Consider the following 19449-nt stretch of genomic DNA (forward strand, 5'->3'; position numbering starts at 1 on the left):
AGATCTTGAAGAATTTGAGTATAATCTTGAGACATAAGGATATCGTCTAGGTAAATAATCATACGAATACCCTTCTCTCTTAGAGATGATGCGACTGCCCTCATTATTTTGGTGAAACACCAAGGGGCTGATGAGAGACCGAAGGGGAGAGCTTGGAATTGATAAAGACGGTTCTTCCAAATAAATTGTAGGAAGGGTTGATCTTCCTTGGCCATAGGGATGGTAAAATAGGCGTCTTTGAGATCTAGTTTGACCAACCAGTCTCCTCCCAACAAAAGATCTCTCAGAAGATGGATACCTTCCATCTTGAAATGTCTGTAAACAAGGTACTTGTTGAGTTCTCTGAGATTTATAACGGGTCTCCAACCTTTGTCCTTCTTTTCTACGAGAAAGAGTGTACTTATGAACCTCAGAAATTCCATAGGGACTTCTGTGATTGCGCCTTTCTGGAGCATTGAAGAGATCTCCTCTTCTATGATCTTCTCTTGATCGGGAGAGAGAGACATTACATTTGGATAAGAAACCTGAATCGGTGTATCTATGAAGTCTATTGTAAAACCGGTAACGGTGTTCAGAACCCATGGATCTTGAGTGATAAGTTTCCAGTTCTCTAGAAAGAATTTTAGTCTGCCTCCAACTTTCGTGGGAGGGGAAAAAGAAGTCAAAGCACTTACTTTGTGGGTTGTTGTCGGTAGGTCCTCCTCTTGGTCTGGAACCTCTTGACCGAAAGCCTCTTCCTCTTGGAGGGTAAAATTGAGATTGGTAGGAGGATTGGTAACTGCCTCTAGTGTCAAAGCCTCTGGATCTACCGTAGGGCCTTCGATTAAAACAGCCGAAAGATTGGCCCCTTCTTCCGGCCCTGCCAAAAAGGTTATTAGTGTTGGGGTTGAAGACTTTCTTCATATTCTGGTGAGCTCTATCTAGGGCAGTAAAGGTTGATACATATCTACCTAGCGTTTTGATTAGGTCTTCCCCAAAATGTAGCCCTTTAGGATTGAGGGAGGGTTCTTTGTCAGCCAAGTCGCTCAACTTTGGGCTAATTTTAGTAAGGACGACTCTCCTTCTTTCGGAATTAAGGCCAGCATTTGCGTTTCCTAAAAGGACTAGTGCCCTTTGACTCCAACCACGTATGAGGTTAGTATCCAAGGTGGAGCCATTGATGTGACTGTCTTCAGCTGCATCTATAATTTTAGAGAGGGGGCCTAAGATGTCTAGAACTCGGTCTTGGCAGATTTTGAGGGATCTCTCCATGCCCTTCCTGGGATCTCTGCCGAGTTTGAAGAGATATTTTATCAACTCAGGGTCGAGATTGGGTGTTTGGCAGACTTTGCCTTCAAAGGTCTTGAGCATTCCATTCGTAAGAGGTTGCGAGTATTTCTCTCAAGAGGATTCCTGATCCACTTGGTAATGAATTGGCTAACGTGTTCCAGAGGAGTCCAATTGTAGCTCCTAGGATGTTTAATATTGAGGGGAGAAAACATTTCTTGACCAAGAGGGTCTAAGATACTATCCTTTGAGGAGGAGGGTAGGTTATCATCAATGGATTCGAAATCCTGATCATCCTCATCTAAATCGAGGATGTATTCGTCAGGAAAATCCGAGATAGTATCGTTATAATCATCGTGAATAAGGTTATTAAAATCATCATAGCTGGTGGAATCATCATTTCGAGCACTAGGATAGGTTGTGCCGCTGAGGACACCTTTAAGATTTGTGCCGCGGTGGACACCTTTATATGATTTGTGCTGCGGTGGACACCTTGATAAGTTGTGCCGTTAAGGACACCCGAGGTACTATGACCTGCAATAGTGCTCTTAGGGGTAGGGTCAATATTTTTAGTTTTTTATACCCCTTAAATCAGAGCGGTCATTGTCGAGTCCCTCTTGGAATTCATCTTCCTCTTCTGGAGAAAGGGATCTCTTGGATGCCATGACTTGGGAAAGTGTAGAGAACATGCACGATCGCATTTCTCTATGGATAAGAGATTTAAATGCCTCATTGTCAATATTAAGGAGAGAGACATTGTCTTGGTCTGAGTCAGAATCAGACATTGTGGAGAGGCAAAAGGTATAGTATAAAATAATTAATTCTCTCCTATTCTTCTCCCTTTTTTTTTTAGGTAAACAGAGGGATTAAATACGTATATTTCCCTTTTTTTTGGGGGGGGGGGGAAATGTGGATTATATTATGGCAAAAGGGCTGGTACTCGTTCAATTCAGGATCGTTTCCAGCTCAGATAATCTTAAAATATGGTCGGAGCGAAGATCTACATGAAAAGCAGCTGATCGCGTCGGAAAAACTGTCACTTTCCCGACCGAGATCATCTGGTTGCCTTGGAGCGCTCATTGTGAGCGCGCGGTTAGAGGAAAGAGGTAGGCGGGCATAGCACGCAGCGCGTGATTCGCCAAGGACCGTTCCTCTAACGGGAACGGTAAAACAGGACGGACACGAAGGGAAAGGCAGCCGGGATCGGAAAGTAACAGGTGCTGCTATCCTAAGGGAAGGGAGGGATGGGGAGCAAAGCGAGGTATCAGGGTGAGCCGACCTCCGTAAATTGGAGGTCGGGGTTGAACAGGCCGGGGGAAGGGAAAGGAAGCCTTCCGGGAGGCCTGAAAGGAGAAATCTGTGGCAGCAAATTAAGTAAGTAACACAGTTTTACATCAATGACATAATGGAAAAGGCAACAGTGTGAGAGTAAAACCTACCGTAAAAACCTACCGTAATAAGGCGAACACCTAGAGGGTAAATACATGTCATGTCAAGTGCAAGTACACAATAGTAAACACGGGTTAAGAATCATATATAAGCATGTCAAAGGTTAACATTATTAGAAACAATATTGGAAGAGCAAGAGAAAGTATGACTTATCTGCTTGGAGCCGCATTTAAAAGAGGCTGATTGCCTGGTGCTTTCTAGAATTGTTTTGTTGGTACTGTTCCATTGGAACTTTTGCTTTATGACATATGCAGCTGTTTGGAGTTGCATTAAAAGTTATATGCATAATGATAGCCTCCGGTCTTGTAATGAAATCCGGAGTAGGAGTTACATCTCTTATTTTGAAATATGAAATCACTCTAACATACATGCAGTTAAGAACCAGATTGAGAAAAGAAGCTGTCATACATAGTCATTTGTGATTATCAAGTGACAACTAGGAGAGACAATATATCTTCTTGCACATTTGAGGAGTTAGAGTAGACAAAACTAAGACTGATGCAGTCAGTTATCTGCAGGTACAGCAAAACTTGCACCATTGATGAATAAAACATTTTAGGATGTTGGGGAGAAATTGCCCTTTGCATGGTGACAATAAAGAACCCTATTTGTCAAATTCAAAGTGAAACCGGTAGTGTGAACAGTAAGTTTCAACAAAGATATATCGAGATTGGGCTTGATGTTTCCAAAATCAGGCAAAATTGTTGTAAGTTGACTCATAGACCACGCTGTTCACAGAGGTCAACGTAATTAGAAAAAGTGAATGTGATAGTTGACAAAAGTTTGATGCAGGTTGTCTAGACTACTTATAGCTGTCTTATTTAAACAATATCTCTTAGTTGAGGTCATTATTTGTTTTTTTAAAGAGAAGCTGGATGATCGCTTTAGTAGATGTGACTAATAGAGGGGCTCTCTGTACATCAGAACCTTGAAGGGGCTGCCATGAAGCAGAAGCCAATCCCCTTATGAAGGGTATTGTCATTTGTACCAATGCCCTATTGGGTACGACTGAAGCTCTATTGCCAGCTCTGTTCCTTGATAGTTCAGAACCACACATCCATCAGCCTACCTGAAACATACACTGCACCTGAAAGGTGATATTCATTTCAGTTTGCAGGACAGCAATAGGTGATACAGGCTCATGACTGCACTGTCCTTTCCTCCACCCCTCCTCAGTCAGGACCCTTAGGGTAGAAGGAACATTTTGGCCTTTCTCCATAAGAGGAGTTCTGTCAATACAGATAGATGGGTCCTTGACTTGCTGCGTTTTGGATATTCCTTCAAATTCACTCAAAGATCCCTACCAAATCATTGAAGCCGAGATTGTCTTCGTGAAAAGTAAAGAGGCCCTCAAACTTCCCAAATCTAGTGAGGTGGTTGTTTTTACCAAAGATTTGTTCTGGTCAGAAAAAAGTGGTGGCTTGTCAACCTGACTGAATATCTTTGAAAGGAGACACATTTGCATAATTTTGCTGAAGGAAAATCTGTAGCTCCTTATGGAGGGAGAGTGTATTGGTGTATCTGCGAGAAGCTTACTTCAACATGAACACATTTAAAACTTGACTTTCTATTCCTTTTCTGATGGAGAAGATGTTTAGAAGAGTTTTGTGATGAATTGTATTGAACAGTGCTTACTAGTCCAGTACACCTGGAACGCACTAATTCGTCTCCCTAGAGCTGTAATGTTCAGAAAGTATCTGGATGGTAGCTGTGTTTGTGCTGCATTTGGGTTGGAATCGGCATTTCAAGAAGTTATTTTTGATGTGTTATAGATGTTTTACAAGAAAGTATTTATTTGTCCTGTGAAGGGAAGTTTGGAATATGACTTTGTAGTTGAATAAGGTGATCAGCCTTTAGGAGGCACAATGATGTGCAGGCCTACCCTCCTTGTGGATCAGGAGTAGGGTGGCTGTTCTCAGGTGTCCATGTAGACTGCAGTCCCCCATGACTGCATACAGTAATTGGAGCAGCGGCTCAGCAGCTTGTCTCAATTGGAGCCTACTTAAAAGTCAGGGTAGTATTTATTTGGATTAAAAAAAATTGTGTAGGCCCTTGCCAGTGTTTGATTAGTTCTTTATCACCTTTGGTGGCCTTTTAAGCTGTAACTCATTTAAGGATAAAAATGTATAAGATACATAGAGTGCTATTTAGATTAATATAAAAAGAAGAGTAACCAGGCACCAGATCTCGTAGATTTATGTAGCTAACTATTAGTCCTGATAATTTAATATAGAACATCGAAAAGAATTGGGAAGATCCTCTTATGTTGCTGTGAACAATTTAATTTGAGAAGGCATAGGTAGTGAAAAATTTGACAATTGTTCCATGCTCTCCTTATTTCCTGCTGATAATGTGCACTGAAACGGTGCGCTATGTTTACTGAGAGAAAAGCAGATACAGAAGGAGATAGCAGACGAGCTGAGTGATGTGATGGTGGGTAGAGCGCGGGCCAGTCATGTTGGACTATTACTAAGCAGACTAGAGCATGTTTTAAGAGGTTGATGGAGTAAAACTAGTGCTGTACCGTAGACTTCAATTTGTAATTCAAACTGATTCATCAAATTGTGGTTAACCTGAAGAAAGTAAAGATTTCTTGGAAAGTAATGTTCCTTCGCAATGGTAGATGACATTTGGCCAAGGTATGGAGTTGTATCTTTTTTCTTCAGCTTACAGTAAGATACTGACAGGCTAGAAGAAGATAGCCTGAACAGTTCGATGCTCTGTATCTTGAATTCCATTTGGCACTTTAGCTCAAAATATTGATATTTCAAGTTTCTGACAATTGTTTTGAGGACGTGTTGAGGTTGATCTGAGCCAAAAGATTATCTCAACTGCTGTCAAAACATTAGCTGAAACTTACAATTGTTTATTTATGATAGAAGTATTTTTGATATGGCTACCACATTTACAGACTTGTATCGGAAATTATAGGAAATATTTAAGATTTGTAGTGTGATCATGAACCAGTAGTGACTCATACTTCCAGTCTTGGTTGTCGGATGTGCTCTGTCAGCCGTGAGCAGGTGTTGAAGTTTCCGCGTTTTTTTTTTACTTGAAGCCTGCTTTTAGGTTGTTATTAAGGTCTTTATCTCTTGCGAAAAAGGTTACCCTGGTTGCCTCATTGATCCTCTGAAGTAGGGTTGGCAGTCATCACAGAATTAGGAAGATGCATCTTACAAGAGAACCAACAGACTTGCCTATTTTCATGCTGCTTAAGGACTCTGTGATAAGTTCTGGGATTTCACTCAGTCTCTCCTGCTTCTGCTTTTTATATATGTGTTGATTTTAAAAACATATAAATAAAAGGCATTGTCGCTTACAATGCCAATAGCTTAAACACTCCCAAATGCGAGCCCTATTGCATTGAAAATGCTTATTTACCCTTATTCCTGGGGTTGCTTCCAATAAACTTGTTTGTTGCTGTGGTCGCCTGGAACTCAAGACACAGTTTTTGCGGTTCTTTTAATGCACACTCTACAATGAAAGCACAGAAAGCTTATGGTTTACAGCACCTGTTGCAGCCTATATTCTAACTCGTCACCTAGGCGCCTGGCCAACAATGCTGCCGGAGAGGAAGTATCTCAAGAGCTCATGGTTCCTCGGCCCCCACTGAGTCCATCTTATTACTGTCTTTACTTCCTTACCCAGGACCAGTTGTTCCAGATTGCATGCTTGATTCTGGGTGCATGGCACTCTGTTTTCCATGTCCCTGCCCGCAAACCTCCTCTCTGATCAGCCATTTCTCTGTATGCAGCCCAGGAGGACATGGATAATTGCAACAGCCCTGGGACATTAAGAGTTTGCATGTCCTAAACCTACTAAGTTTGTTGCGTTTACTTGACAAAGGCACTTTCCTTCCTTACAGACAAAACATCACAAGATACCTTTGAAATTGGAACCTTGAAACTATTTGGTAAGTGGTCCAAGACCTGCCAAATATTCTGTGATGCCTTACTACTGGTTCTTTGGTTACTATATTGGTGCCAGAAACCAGGAATAAAAGCTCATAGCAAATGAGCTTGCAATCAGGAAGGACAGAAATGGTGGTAAGACAATTTACGTTGGCCAGGCCATTAGCTCCATACTGGTCCTGTCCTATCTTATATCTTCTTATGGGAGACAAACATTCTTACATATGTAGGGTGAACATATGTGCCTGAAGAGGCACTGGTGCTGTTCTAAGCCACTATGACTCATCTCATGCTTTGTAGTTTAAAATCCTTCAGATATGGCCACATGAAACCTCAGCAATCTCCCTTCAGAAATTCCTCCCAAGGATCAATCTGCCGGCACTTTAGGGTTAATAACATGATGAAATATAGAAATCCAAAACCACCTTATTTAGTACCGGCAGTGGTAGCAGAAGCAAAAAGCAGAGACAATCATGAGACTTTGTAATCTTTACTACTAACTGGAATTCCCACATTTACTTAAAGGGATCTTGTGAAAGCTTTACATTAACGCTAAAGTTTTAATGTGACAAGCGTAAGATCTGAATTCACTAAAGGAGGCTTCAGAGCTCAACCAATCATCAATGCAGCCAGCCTCTAGCGGACTCCTTGAAATATGTCTCCCTATCAAATGGCATGCATTCCCCCACCCCACCTCCTATATACACTTTGTTTGCATGAATGGCTACAGGAAAAGCTAGTCAGGGAATGTATGATGGCAACTTAAATGCCTTGTGTTGTCTTTTCCTTCTACATATTTGAGACTCAAACCAGAGTGCTATTTCCAATATGGTTTTCTGTAGCTTCAGATACCCAATATGGTTTTCTGTAGTTTCAGATTGATATAGTTGTTGGTGGTTCCTTATTTCATGCAGTGATCGAAGTGGGGGAACAAAAGTAGGGGAACTGTCGGCAGAGAATCAGAGGGTGGGAATAACCCGAGGATGGGATCAATGGGTGGTGTCAGAGATGTGGCGAGAATGTGCAAAACATTCTAATATGTAGAATTTGTTTGCATTTCACTGACCAGTTAGAGCGTATTATGTTATTTAATTCAACCAATAAATACACATGATTATTTAAGGTTTAATAGGGGTGTTGACATTAAAATATATTCACAAAGTGGGATATGTTTCCAATCACCGAATGCCCCAAATACTCTTAAAAGTGGAAGCACAAGCCATTTGTTTCCAAGCCATGGAGTTTCTGTCATCAGCACTTCTCCTTTTTACCACAAGAGCAGTTCAAACATGAATGGCAAAATATCCTAGTTTGCAAACGTTTTCTATATAATTATGGCTCTGACAGATTTGCCACATAAAACATGTGCTGTATAATCTGACAATTTTAACCGATAAATTGTTTGTAGCTCAAACGGATCAAATGTTACTAAAAAATGTGGCTTCCGTTGCTGGGAAGTGCACAGCCCTTTTCAAAAGTTGACTGATTACCTTTCTCATTGCTGCATTTGTATGTTACACTGGTACTAATAAGGCAAAATCTTTCCAGAGACTGTTAGCATGTGTAAAAATGTCAAAATAATAAAGTATCAGAAAATATACTGTATTTTACGCTGCAGCCTTTTTTTGCTGCATAATTTAGTCTACACTGCGGCATCATTTTGTCCTCCTTTGCTGTATAATTCTAGTGCCCCCAAAGCAGGCAGCATAAGTTAAAAGGGAATTGCATGAAGCAGAGAGACTGTGAAGTTTGTGAACTTAGTTTGTTGTGAGTGCAAATCCTGCCTCGCTGATCGATGGTGAGTTGCAGCTATTACTGCTGAAACAAGGGCAACAGAGGTACCAATGGGTGAAGTGATCTGGCCTCAAAAGCAGGGCCGGATTTAGCGCTGGTGGCACCCTGTGCAGCAATGTTTGCCCCCAATGAACGCCTCCCCCACAGAATCCATCACTACCACCCTTTAACAGTTTCCCCTCAAGTCTCCAGAACACACACTCTCTCAGATGCATGTAATTTGGTTTACAGAGCCACTCATACCAGTGTAGGGTGTCACAGCACTTTACATCACACACATTACACTGAGACAATCAATTATAAGTGTGTAAATCACTGTATAGAAAATGTTAAAAAACACAAAGGTGTAGGAGTCACTTGACCACCATACTACCATGGTTGGGGGGTTCTCTTTAATAATCAGAATTGATTTATATACAAATGAACACAGTTTGCAACATTAGGATAATCAAAGATTGGGGGGGGGGGGAACATAACACTCTAATTTATACCTTGCAGTTTTCATGCAACTCTTAGATGACAGTTAATAGCTCACTGTTCTATATTGGGATTCTAACTTATAAACTGAAAGTAACAAAAGGATCTCTCTGACAAAAGCAGTGACCCATTGACCTATTTGCATTGTACATGTTCTTTGCAGCAGGCACATTAACCCTTAGCACTACCTTTCTATGAGTCAAAATTTCTGCTAGACAAAACTCCGATCTCTCTAGAGGAAGAACATTAATCACTGGAGTTATGACATTATTGTTGCTGACGCCCCGACCCAAAGTCAGCACCCGGTGTGGTCATATCGGTCGTACTGCCCTACAGCTGGCCCTTCTCAAGGGTCCTGTGACCTCAGTGACAGAGTAACTGTTGCTGTAGGGTGTAATCCGTCATAGGCCTGCCCGCAAGACTGGAGGTGAACTTCAGTATGGCTGTGGCGGACAGGCCTTGATGGTTAACCCACACTTGACACTGCTGGGGTCCACCTGCCGGTGATAAGACACCAGGGCTTCTAAAGTTGTGTGGGGCCTTCTAAGGTCTAGCATGGGAATGTGCTACCTTAGGAGAGTGTTCTGGGGACTGGTCATGAAGGCTGAACATGGTTGCCAGCTCCAAATTAGTCAGCTCTGACCTTAGTGCAACATCCTCTACCTCTCTGAACACAATACTGCCCCACTGAGAAAAACTTGCAGTGCCTTCATCTACAACCCAATTGTGCCCCGCTATAAATACCTGCTTATGACTCAATGCAAATTAAGCTCTAGACGAGAGCAAAATGCTGCCTAAAAAAAATTAACAACATTCTCGAAAAAGCAAACACTCCTAGGGAATGCAAGATTAAGCAAAGCATGTGAAATGTAAGCATGAACAATGCTTTTACACTCCCTATTCAGAAATCAGTGAGTGCTTTTACCTCAAAAGATAATGACTTGACTACAGGACCCAAAGGGACCCATTTCAATGTCCATTGCTTATATTCTTACAAAATGTAAGCAGTATGGTTTAAAAAGACCACATCCGTGAACACAGACCTGTGGTACACATTTTGTTTTCCAACCCACCCATTAATCAGGCATTGCAGAACCTCTGGGATTGGTGCACTTTCCCACTCGGGGAAATCTATGCTGTTCAAAGAAAGACAAGCAAACAAATGTAGCTTTTCACTGGCAAACTTTGTAAAGTGACGCTGAAGTGTGTGAAGGGTGTGAATAAAACTAATCTGAACACTTAGCGACCGCTCTGTATTACTTTGTTTAGTTTTTTCTCATATTTTGAACCTTTTATTCCTGAGACTGCACTTTGGAATAGAAAAATGTACGGAAAAAAAGACAAAATTTCCAGCAAGTGTATTTCTATTTTGAATCCATTTCACTGGGGAACAAATAAATTAATGGTGGAAAGTGAGGGTGAGAACCGTGTCCTGAAGTCGCAGTTTTCAGTAAATGAGGAGAAGCTTCTAGACAGAAAGAGAGGGAATAAGAGGAAGAAAGAGGGGGGCTGCTCCCATCGTCAGAGCAGAAGTGGATGGACACTGTCCTTGTCATCTCTGGGCAAGAAGGAAAAGACTGAGTCCTTTTCCTTCTCTGCCCGCCCGTCCCCGAACGGCCACGGACGCCAAGCCTTATCTGTAGGCCTTGGCTATTTCTGCTGTCCTGAGGTGCATGTTTAAAAAAAAAAAAAGGGAACGAAATCTACTGAATTAAAAAAAAAAAAGTAGTGGCACACCGTGCCCTTCCGATCCTGCCCACCTCGACCACTGATTTCATGACATGCAAATTATTAAAGAATAGTGTATTACACAGAATGATAATCGTAAGTAGTACTGACAAGAGTTGGTGATACCCATGTATAGATTCAAATATTAGAAGTGTAACAAGGCAATTATAAAACTAAAGTAAAATCTCCTTAATTCCCATTCTTCATTAATGACATTTTATAATCCAAAAGTGTGTTTAATGTGCACGTTTTTAATCTGTATTTTATTCACCAAATAGATTGTTTGAAACCATTAATTTGTTGTGCTAATAAAGCCTTAACAAAACATATATGATAAAAAAAACTTGTTTTTCTCAGTAACACAGTTTTAAACCTTTTTAAAATATGTAATTATTTCCTGTTTTTAATTGAAATCAGTTTATTGATATCTGATAGAGACACGTAGCTGCAGATTCCTTACCTTTAAATTTCCCAGGAATCAGACTGGATCTGGAGGTTTTTCTCCGAGGAATACTCTTGCCCTCTGGTAGGTAGCATCGGTCGGCTCTGCGTAATGGCAGCGGCATCGTCTTCGCTGTTATGTCCGTGTCACCTATATAGGCACCACCTCGGCGCACTAACGACAGTTCTTTACTCGCCAGCCAGCTCCGATCCGTGAAGAGTTGCCCTATGTCACTTTTTCGCAGGCATTTTTTAAGAAAAGTTTTGTCTAACATTTCTTGATGTGTAGGTTTCAACATGTCTAAGAAGACTTCTGGATTCAAGCCGTGTGGCACCTGCCACCACACCATGGCATTGACGGATCCACACTTAGTTTGTATTTGGTGCCCGGAGTACAATCATGACTCAAAGTTGTGTTCGACTGCCGAACCATGGCTCTGAAAGCTTTGCGGGAGAGATCCCTCAGCTCCGTGTCATTTGCCCCAAAGGTCTTGTTCACAGTCCCAGTCCAGATGAAGGTCCGAGCACAGCTCCAGGAGCCACAAGTTTTCATCCTCCCACTCGAAGTCTTCAAGTCACTTAGGTAAGAAGCACAAGAAACCTAAGAAGTCAAAACGTGCTTTGACTTCTCACCATCTGCAGGCCAATGAGCAGGAGGAGCCTCGGCGTTCTAGGCCTCATTCCTTGGAACCTGCGCCTGGGTCAGCTCCGTGCTTCCCAGCCTTCCCAGGAGCTGGAGTGACCCCAGCTCAGGGAGTTTTATGACGCCATGTGCCTCCTATTTGGGCAGGCTGACTCTACTGCGGCACCTTCGAGCCCCAGAGGCTCAGAGGGGGCTCCATCAGGTTCTGTACCGGCAGTTCTACCGCCAGTGCCCCCCCACTGATGTGTGATGGACCCAGACGGATGCAGGTTGTACCTTTGTGGCTTTCCCCGGCACTGCCCATGCGCGGGGCCATCCCTATTCTTATCCCCGACTATTCTGAGCAGGATCAGCCTCAATACTGATACCGATAGAACCCTTGGGTTCTGGGTCGTTTCCTCACCTCTATTCTGAAGAGGTAAGAATGGAGGAACATTGGGATGGGTCGCTGGACCCTTTATAAGACCAGCCAACCACGACATGGTTGGCTATGAGGAATTGAGTGAAGCCAGCGGACTGGATACCTCTCTAGGTACTGGCCTGGTTTCTCCCCCCTACTGTGGCTATGGAGGAGTGAGCATCATACTCTATGCTGGTGCGAAGGGCAGCTGAGGTCCTGGGCCCTTCTCTGGCTGTCAGGATGATCATCTTGACGGAGGTCCTGCAACCTGGTGTCTCCTCATCTGAACCCTTACTGCCTTTCAACAAGGCCTTAAGATGTCCTATTGGCCACCTGGTCCAAGCCCAGCATAGGGGCTCCTGTGAATAGGACAATTGCCCACCGCCATCGCTCTGCTTCAGGAGGAATTTAGGAGTCTCTTGACCAAGGGAGCCATAAAGAGGGTTCTGGCGTCACAAGTAGGCTATGGTTGCTATTCCCGCTACTTTCTGGTGCCGAAGAAGGAAAAGGGCCTGCACCCTATCCTAGATCTGCACGCCCTCAACTAAAACGTTCAAGATGCTCACTCTAACTCAGGTCTAGTCTGCCCTGGATCCAGGAGACTCAATGTTAGTGCTGGACTTGCAGGATGCCTATTCTCACATTACTGTCCTGTCTGCCCATCAGCACTACCTGTGATTTACAGTAGGCCGCAAGCACTTTCAGTGAACCCTGCTCCCCTTTTGTCTTACCAGCGCCCCTCGGGTGTTCACCAAGGTGATGGTGGTGATCGCAGCTCATCTCAGCAGATCAGGGGTGCCAGTCTTCCTCCATCTCAATGACTGGCTGTTAAATGCTGTTGTCTGACACCTCCAGACTAAGGTGAACCTTCTGCACTCACTGGGTTTCTTTATCAACATTCCGAAGTCATACCTGACACTCTCTAAGCTGCTTCTTTTCATCAGAGCTGTTCTGGATACCGTGCAGTTTCGGGCCTATCCTCCCAAACTGTGAGGCCAGGATATTCAGGCTATGATACAGATCTTTCAGCCTCTATCCGTGAATTCAGGGAGAGTGATGAGGCTGCTGGGCCTCATGACCTCCTGCATCCAGAGTGATACCATGTCAGATGGCATATGTGGGCTCTGCAGTGGGACTTGAAGTTCCAGTGGGCACAGCATCAGGGAATATCTCTTACGTGATCCAGATCTCTTAGAGAACTGTACTGGACGTGCAGTGGTGGTTAACAGACCGTGATTGGATCAGAGGTAGACCCCTTTCTGTTCCCCAACCAGACCACACAGAAGTGACAGATGCATCCCTCCTGGGTTAGGGCTGACATCTGGGAGAGGTGGAGATCCGAGGACTCTGGTCTCTGGCAGAATCCATACTCGACATCAACTTGCTGGGGCTTAGAGCGATTTACTTGGCATTGAAAGCCTTTCTTCCTTTAATCAAGGGAAAGCTAGGTCAAGTCTTCACAGACAACAACCAGGGCAGGGTGGGGTTGTGGACCCATTGTCAATAGGTCCTGCGTCTCTGGATGTGGCAGGAACAGCAGGGCATTACCCTGGTGGTTCAACACATGGCAGGTTTTCTGAACACTAGGGTGGACAAACTCAGCCGTCAATGCCTAGTGGATCGCGAATGGCATCTCCATCCTGAGGCGGCACACAGTCTCTTTCAGCAGTGAGGAGAGCATTGGTTAGATCTGTTCACCTCTGCCGAGAACGCGTAATGTCAGCAGTTTTGAACAGTAAATTTTCCAAGATGTCACTCACTCAGCAACACTTTACATCTTGAGTGGAGCTCAGGCCTCGTGTATGCCTTTCTGCCAATGTCACTCCTGTCCAGAGTGCTCAAGAAGATCAGGAGCGACTCGGCCCAAGTCATTTTTGTGGCTCTGGACTCGGCACTGAGAGTTCTGGTATCTTGAGCTTCTCCAACTGAGCATAAATCCTCCAAACAGGCTGCCCCTTCTGGAGGATTTTCTGTTGCAGCAGCAGGGCAGGGTCCTCCACCGAACCTGTCAAATTTACACTTTCTCGCATGGAGATTGAGCTGCAGTTGATAGCACTTTACCTTCCTCCAGAAGTCTGTAATGTTATTTTGGCAGCAAGGTGTTCCTCTACCAAGACCGTGTCTGCCTTCCGGTGGCACAAATTCGTAAAATATTGTACAGAAAAAACTATTGATCCTCTTTCTGCTTCCCTCTCTCAAGTGCTTCACTTTATTTTGACACCTGACAAGCAGGGCTCTGCTCTTGGCATTCTCAAAGGGTATCTTTCAGCCCCATCTGCCTTCTTGAGACTGCTGGACCAACCCTCTTTATTTAAATCCCCTATTGTAAATAGATTTCTTGAGGCTTGTAGATATGTTTCCACCTGCCCCTTTCATCATGCCCCAGTGGAACCTTAATTTGGCTCACCTTCCTGATGTGTGCTCCATTCGAACCCCTGCACAACTTCCCCTCTGGCTGCTTACCATCAAAACAACCTTTCCAGTGGCAATAACTTCTGCAAGGAGGATGAGCAAATTGCAGTCTGTCATCCAAGCCTCCTACCTGACCCTCCCTGATACATTGGTGCTTTGCACTAGGTCCTCTCCCTTATCGAAAGTGATAACACCATTCCACGTGGGGCAGTCGGCCACCTTGCCCTCTTTCTATGCTTCTCTGCATCCCTCTAAAGAAGAGAAACAACTCCAACTTCTGGACCCAAAAAGCATTCTCATTCTACATTGACCGCACTAAAGAGTTCTGGGTGGACGACCAACTCTTTTTGGGGCACGCTGGATCAGAGAAAGGTCGTATGGTGCAGAAGAGGACCATCTCACAATGGGTCATCCTCTGCATCAAAATTTGCTATGCTGTGGATAAGAAGCAGCCTTCTGAAGGCTTAAGGGTTCATTCCATCTGGCTGTGGCTGCTACCAAGGCATTGCAACATGGTGTGCTAGTCCTGGACATTTGCAGGCAGCAATATCGGCATCCCTGCACATATTTACCAAACACTACTGCTTGGACAGCCATGTTCGAAGGGATGGCCTTTTTGGCCTATCTGATCTGCAGAACTTCCTGGTCTAAACTTGTCCGCAGTCCCTCCTCCATGGATGGGATTGCTTGGGTAGCTATTCAAAGGTAAGGATTCTGCTGCTAGATGTGTCCATCAGATGGACAAGTGACTCACCTTCAGTAGCGCCTTCTCTGGTATAGACATGATCTAGCCGCAGATTCCTTACCAGCCCACCCATCCTCTCTGCACTGCAGAGGGTCAGGGCTGACCCCCTTCTATGGGCTCTAGTTGTTCAGAAACATACCCATGGCAGTGCACTTCATGGAAAGTCATGAAAAGTTACTGAAAATCAGTGCACAAGGTGGTGCCTCTATTGGTGACGCAGACATCTCAACGGCAGAGATGCGACATCACGTGGAGCCGACAGACACAACCTAAAGGCATGCAAGTGTAATGCTTGGAGAAAAGTCTTTCCGATTCAGTCTGATGCCTGGTAAGGAATCTGCGGCAGGATCATATTTTTACCTGATTTCTACCTGATAAGACATTACCGAAGGTATCTAACTTGTTCTTTAGTTATCTAGTGCCCTTAGACCAGAATTAGATTGGTTACAGAGAACCCAAATAACATATACAAGATTTATTTACATTTAGCGTAAGGAAAGAGTAGGAAGGAAAAGAGGAAGGTTTAGGATAAAGGGTAAAGGCATGTAACAAGTTAAATATATCAATAAGAGCGATGGATATTAGGAAAGGGGGGACGACTGAGAATGGGTTAGAATGAGGGTAAGTTTTACAGACAAAAAAGGGGTTTGGGAGATAGGCAGAGGGTTAGTTAAAAAACGTTCATGCTGTTAAAGCAAGGGATCCCTGATAGCTGAAATATTAATTTCTGTCTTATCTTTACTTAGGTTTTTTGTGAGCAGGTAGGTCTTGATCCCTTTTGGAAGGACATGAATTCAGGGGGTGTTCTTAGTTTGATTGGTAGAGCATTCCATAGAGTGGTATGTTTTTGGGCTTGTGTTATGTGTTTTGGGGATTACAGAGGGAGAGTCCTTAATTTAGGATGGAGCCCCATGAGGTTGATAGTAGGTTGGTTAAGTAGCTTGGTTTGCCTTTTGGTAGAGCTTTATATGTGAAACAACATAGTTTGACCCGTTAGTAATAGGGTAACATTCTAAAAAGAGAAAACTACTTTTAAGGGTGTTGGAACATAGTCTGTCATGCCAGATAGGTTGAAGTTAATTGTATCGATTCTGGAGAGGACAACAAGAAGTGCAGCAGATTTCAACGGATCTGCAGAGATTCTTTACACTTAGCAAAGGGGAACATTTGCATCCTGGGCAATTTTGTTAACACATAGAGCTAAAGAGTAGGAACTGTTGTTTGAGCAGCCTAAAGAGTTCACAGTAGCAGAAGAAGATGGTGAGCAAGTGAACTCCATGACTCTTGTAACGAGGTCAGGGTTCATCTTTTTGTTGGATTTTGGAGATTAATAAAAATGCTGCCCTGTAGGGATTTTCTGACTGTTTTTATCACCCAGGCAACTAGCCAGCCCATGCCTCTTTGAAGTGTGGCTATGTCTTGTAACGAGAAAAAGCTTTTCAATAGTGTTGCATATCATCCGCATGTTGGTGAAGTTTATTGCCAGAGGTCAAGGGTTTCCATACACAGATTGTAAAGAACTGGGGATTAGATCGAGCTTTGAGGGACACTGCTGGTTATCCGATCAAGCGTGGAAGTGTAGTTAACTGTCCTGATTAGATGCAAATGTCCGATGAGGAACGATCTGAACCAACTGAGATTAGGGACTTTGCGGCCTACTCAAGGATTTTGAGGAAAGTGGTATTGTAAACAGTGTTGAATGGATTTGATAAATCCAATAAGACCAAGAGGCAGGCATCATCATCAACATCAGGGAGCATGCAATGTACACTGTCAACTATTTTTATTGTTGCCATCAGTTTATCTCCGCATTTAGCTCTCTTAGCCGCCTTGCTGGCTTAGATGAATACCTTTCTAAGAACTTGAATGACATGTTACCAGCTTCTTATTCTTTTTTCCGCATGCAGTTAAACTTGAAGCACTTCCGTAGAAGAAGGAGGAGATCTGCTGCACTTGTAGCACATACTGGATACCTTCCCCATCAACAGGATCCTCATGATGCACATAGGAATTCTTCTCTGTCAGCAAATGCACTTTGTCATTTTCATATTGCTGGCAGCATCAATCCAACCACAGGTAAAGATTAAAAACGTAATTTGTACTGTTACAACATAAACTATACATTTGACTGATCACTCTACTAGAAGGCATTGGATTACAATTTCAGGGAAAAATCTTTGCATCAATATGATGGTGTTTGAGAACGTGATTTATTGTATTATTTTCATAACACCTCTTGACAGTTTTCATAGGAAAATATGTGCTTCTGATGGAAATACTTAATTGCATGAAAAGTTGCTTTTATTGTAGCTTTATGGAAGACTTCCACTTCTGTGGCTGGGTGATGAAATAATTATGCTGCACAATAAATAGTTGTTGAAGTCGTGATATGATACTTTATTTTCATCTGAAAAGAAAAAAAATGAATAGGAATTGTAGCAGCTGCCCACTATGTACCACTTTTCCCTTTTATTTGCTGTATTATCTGCTGTGCACGTTCATGCAAACTGCCTGATATCAAACGTTTTGTTTTTTATTGCTCTTTGTAGTGAGGTGAAGACAATCATAATTGGTGTCTCCTTTGTGGCACTATTTAATACTAAGCTGCAGAGTCAACAGTTGACATTGGTCCATTACCATTTGCTTCCTTACTTAGTGACATACAGGTTACTCAGTTCCCCCTTAGGTTCTCACATTCTTACTGGAAAGGATTTTCCCCTTTTGTTATATCAACTGTCTTGTCTTTTAAAACCTTGGCTATTCTTCGGATTCGGAGGAGACGTCTGTCTCACATTCTGGTCAGCTTGCTCAATAAGGTTTACTAGAAATGGAACAATTATTCTCTTCCCTTAACACAGTATTCATGTAGTGAAGGGAGAACATTTTTCTCTACCACAATGCTTAGTAGTGTGCTCCAACTGCCTGTGGACTGTACCTGCCCTGATGCAGTTAATAAGAGTTAGAGGAATTGTTGAATATAATGAAATCAATGATGCCATATCACTATTTTGTTATACTCCTAAATAATGTAACTTTTCAGAAATGTTAAAGATTGTTTAGCTAGCCATAATTCACTACTTTTATTCAATTTATGAAAGCTATCTTAATCCTTTGAAATCATTTCAACTAAATGTGTTTATTAGTTTTATGTTTTATCAATTTCCACAACATTTGTTTGAAGTGTATGACTTTAACTAACTTATGTTTTATCTTTTGTTTACATATTCCTGCTTTGGAGTGTTGCAGGAATGGTTCTTAAGCATCTAGAGTGGCATAAGGGATGAGTACCTGAATTCGGATGACCTTATATTGTGGTTCCATGTGGTTTAGTGGAAAATAAAGAGCAAACACAGTTTTATATAACTCCTACTCAACTCAAATATTTTTAATGGTCTTCTGGCTCATTCACTTATGGATTCTTCATCCACTTGCACTGCCTTATGTGCAAGATGTTTTTTCTTAAAGAGTTATTAGAGATGGCAATGGGGGTCATGCTAAGCGTGCGGGAAACATAGTGTTTTGTCTTTCCAGACATGTAGTCGTATAAGTTGAAGCTCTGAGGGTAGATGAAAATATACAGTCAAACTTCGCAATGCCATAATGAACAGATTGAACAAAAATTGAAATTTCAGCAAATGGAGTGTCTTGCATGTTTATTTATAACGTTTTATATAGCGCGAACAAGAAACCGAGAGATATCAGAGCGCTTTACAATAGGATGGGAGGTAGGACATAAATGCAATATCAATATCAAGTAGGAGAGAGAAGAAAAAAAAACAGTAATGGTCGAAGATTACAGGACAATTGCACTCAGGAGGGTAATACAATAAACAGGTGTAAGCGGGCAAAAGGGGGGGTGTTCACAGTATTCCGTTAAGAAGATCCAAATCGAATGGAAGTACAATGGTAGCAGGGACAATGTCAATGGGCACATGAGCCTATCCCAATTAGGGTAAGAATTTGTTCATTAGGAATATTTTGGCTTCCAATTTGAACGCTGTCAATGACAGAGATTCTGCTTACTTCCGGTGGAAGTGAGTTCCAGATCTTTGGGGCAGTTGACATCATTCCCTTTGTGTCACTGCTACACATAGTAGTTTATCTGTTGAATTTAACTTGTATGGAGCTCCCTTTCTCCTAAATGTGTTTGAGAATTGAATCACTTTTCTGTAACACTTGTTTT

General features: G+C 42.7%; 1 protein-coding gene across 2 annotated transcripts in view; it reads left to right on the forward strand.

Moving 5' to 3' along the window:
* The window catches only part of DMXL1 (Dmx like 1), a 2236090-nt gene that overhangs the window by 522101 nt on the left and 1694540 nt on the right, over positions 1-19449 (forward strand). For both annotated transcript variants that reach the window (XM_086961064.1, XM_086961065.1), the window contains exon 9: positions 17174-17342. In XM_086961064.1, coding sequence (XP_086817190.1) covers positions 17174-17342 — 169 coding nt within the window. The remainder of the gene's footprint in view (positions 1-17173; positions 17343-19449) is intronic.

Source organism: Lissotriton vulgaris, chromosome 3_1 (assembly GCF_964263255.1).
Source record: "Lissotriton vulgaris chromosome 3_1, aLisVul1.2, whole genome shotgun sequence".
Classification (NCBI taxonomy): Eukaryota; Metazoa; Chordata; class Amphibia; order Caudata; family Salamandridae; genus Lissotriton; species Lissotriton vulgaris.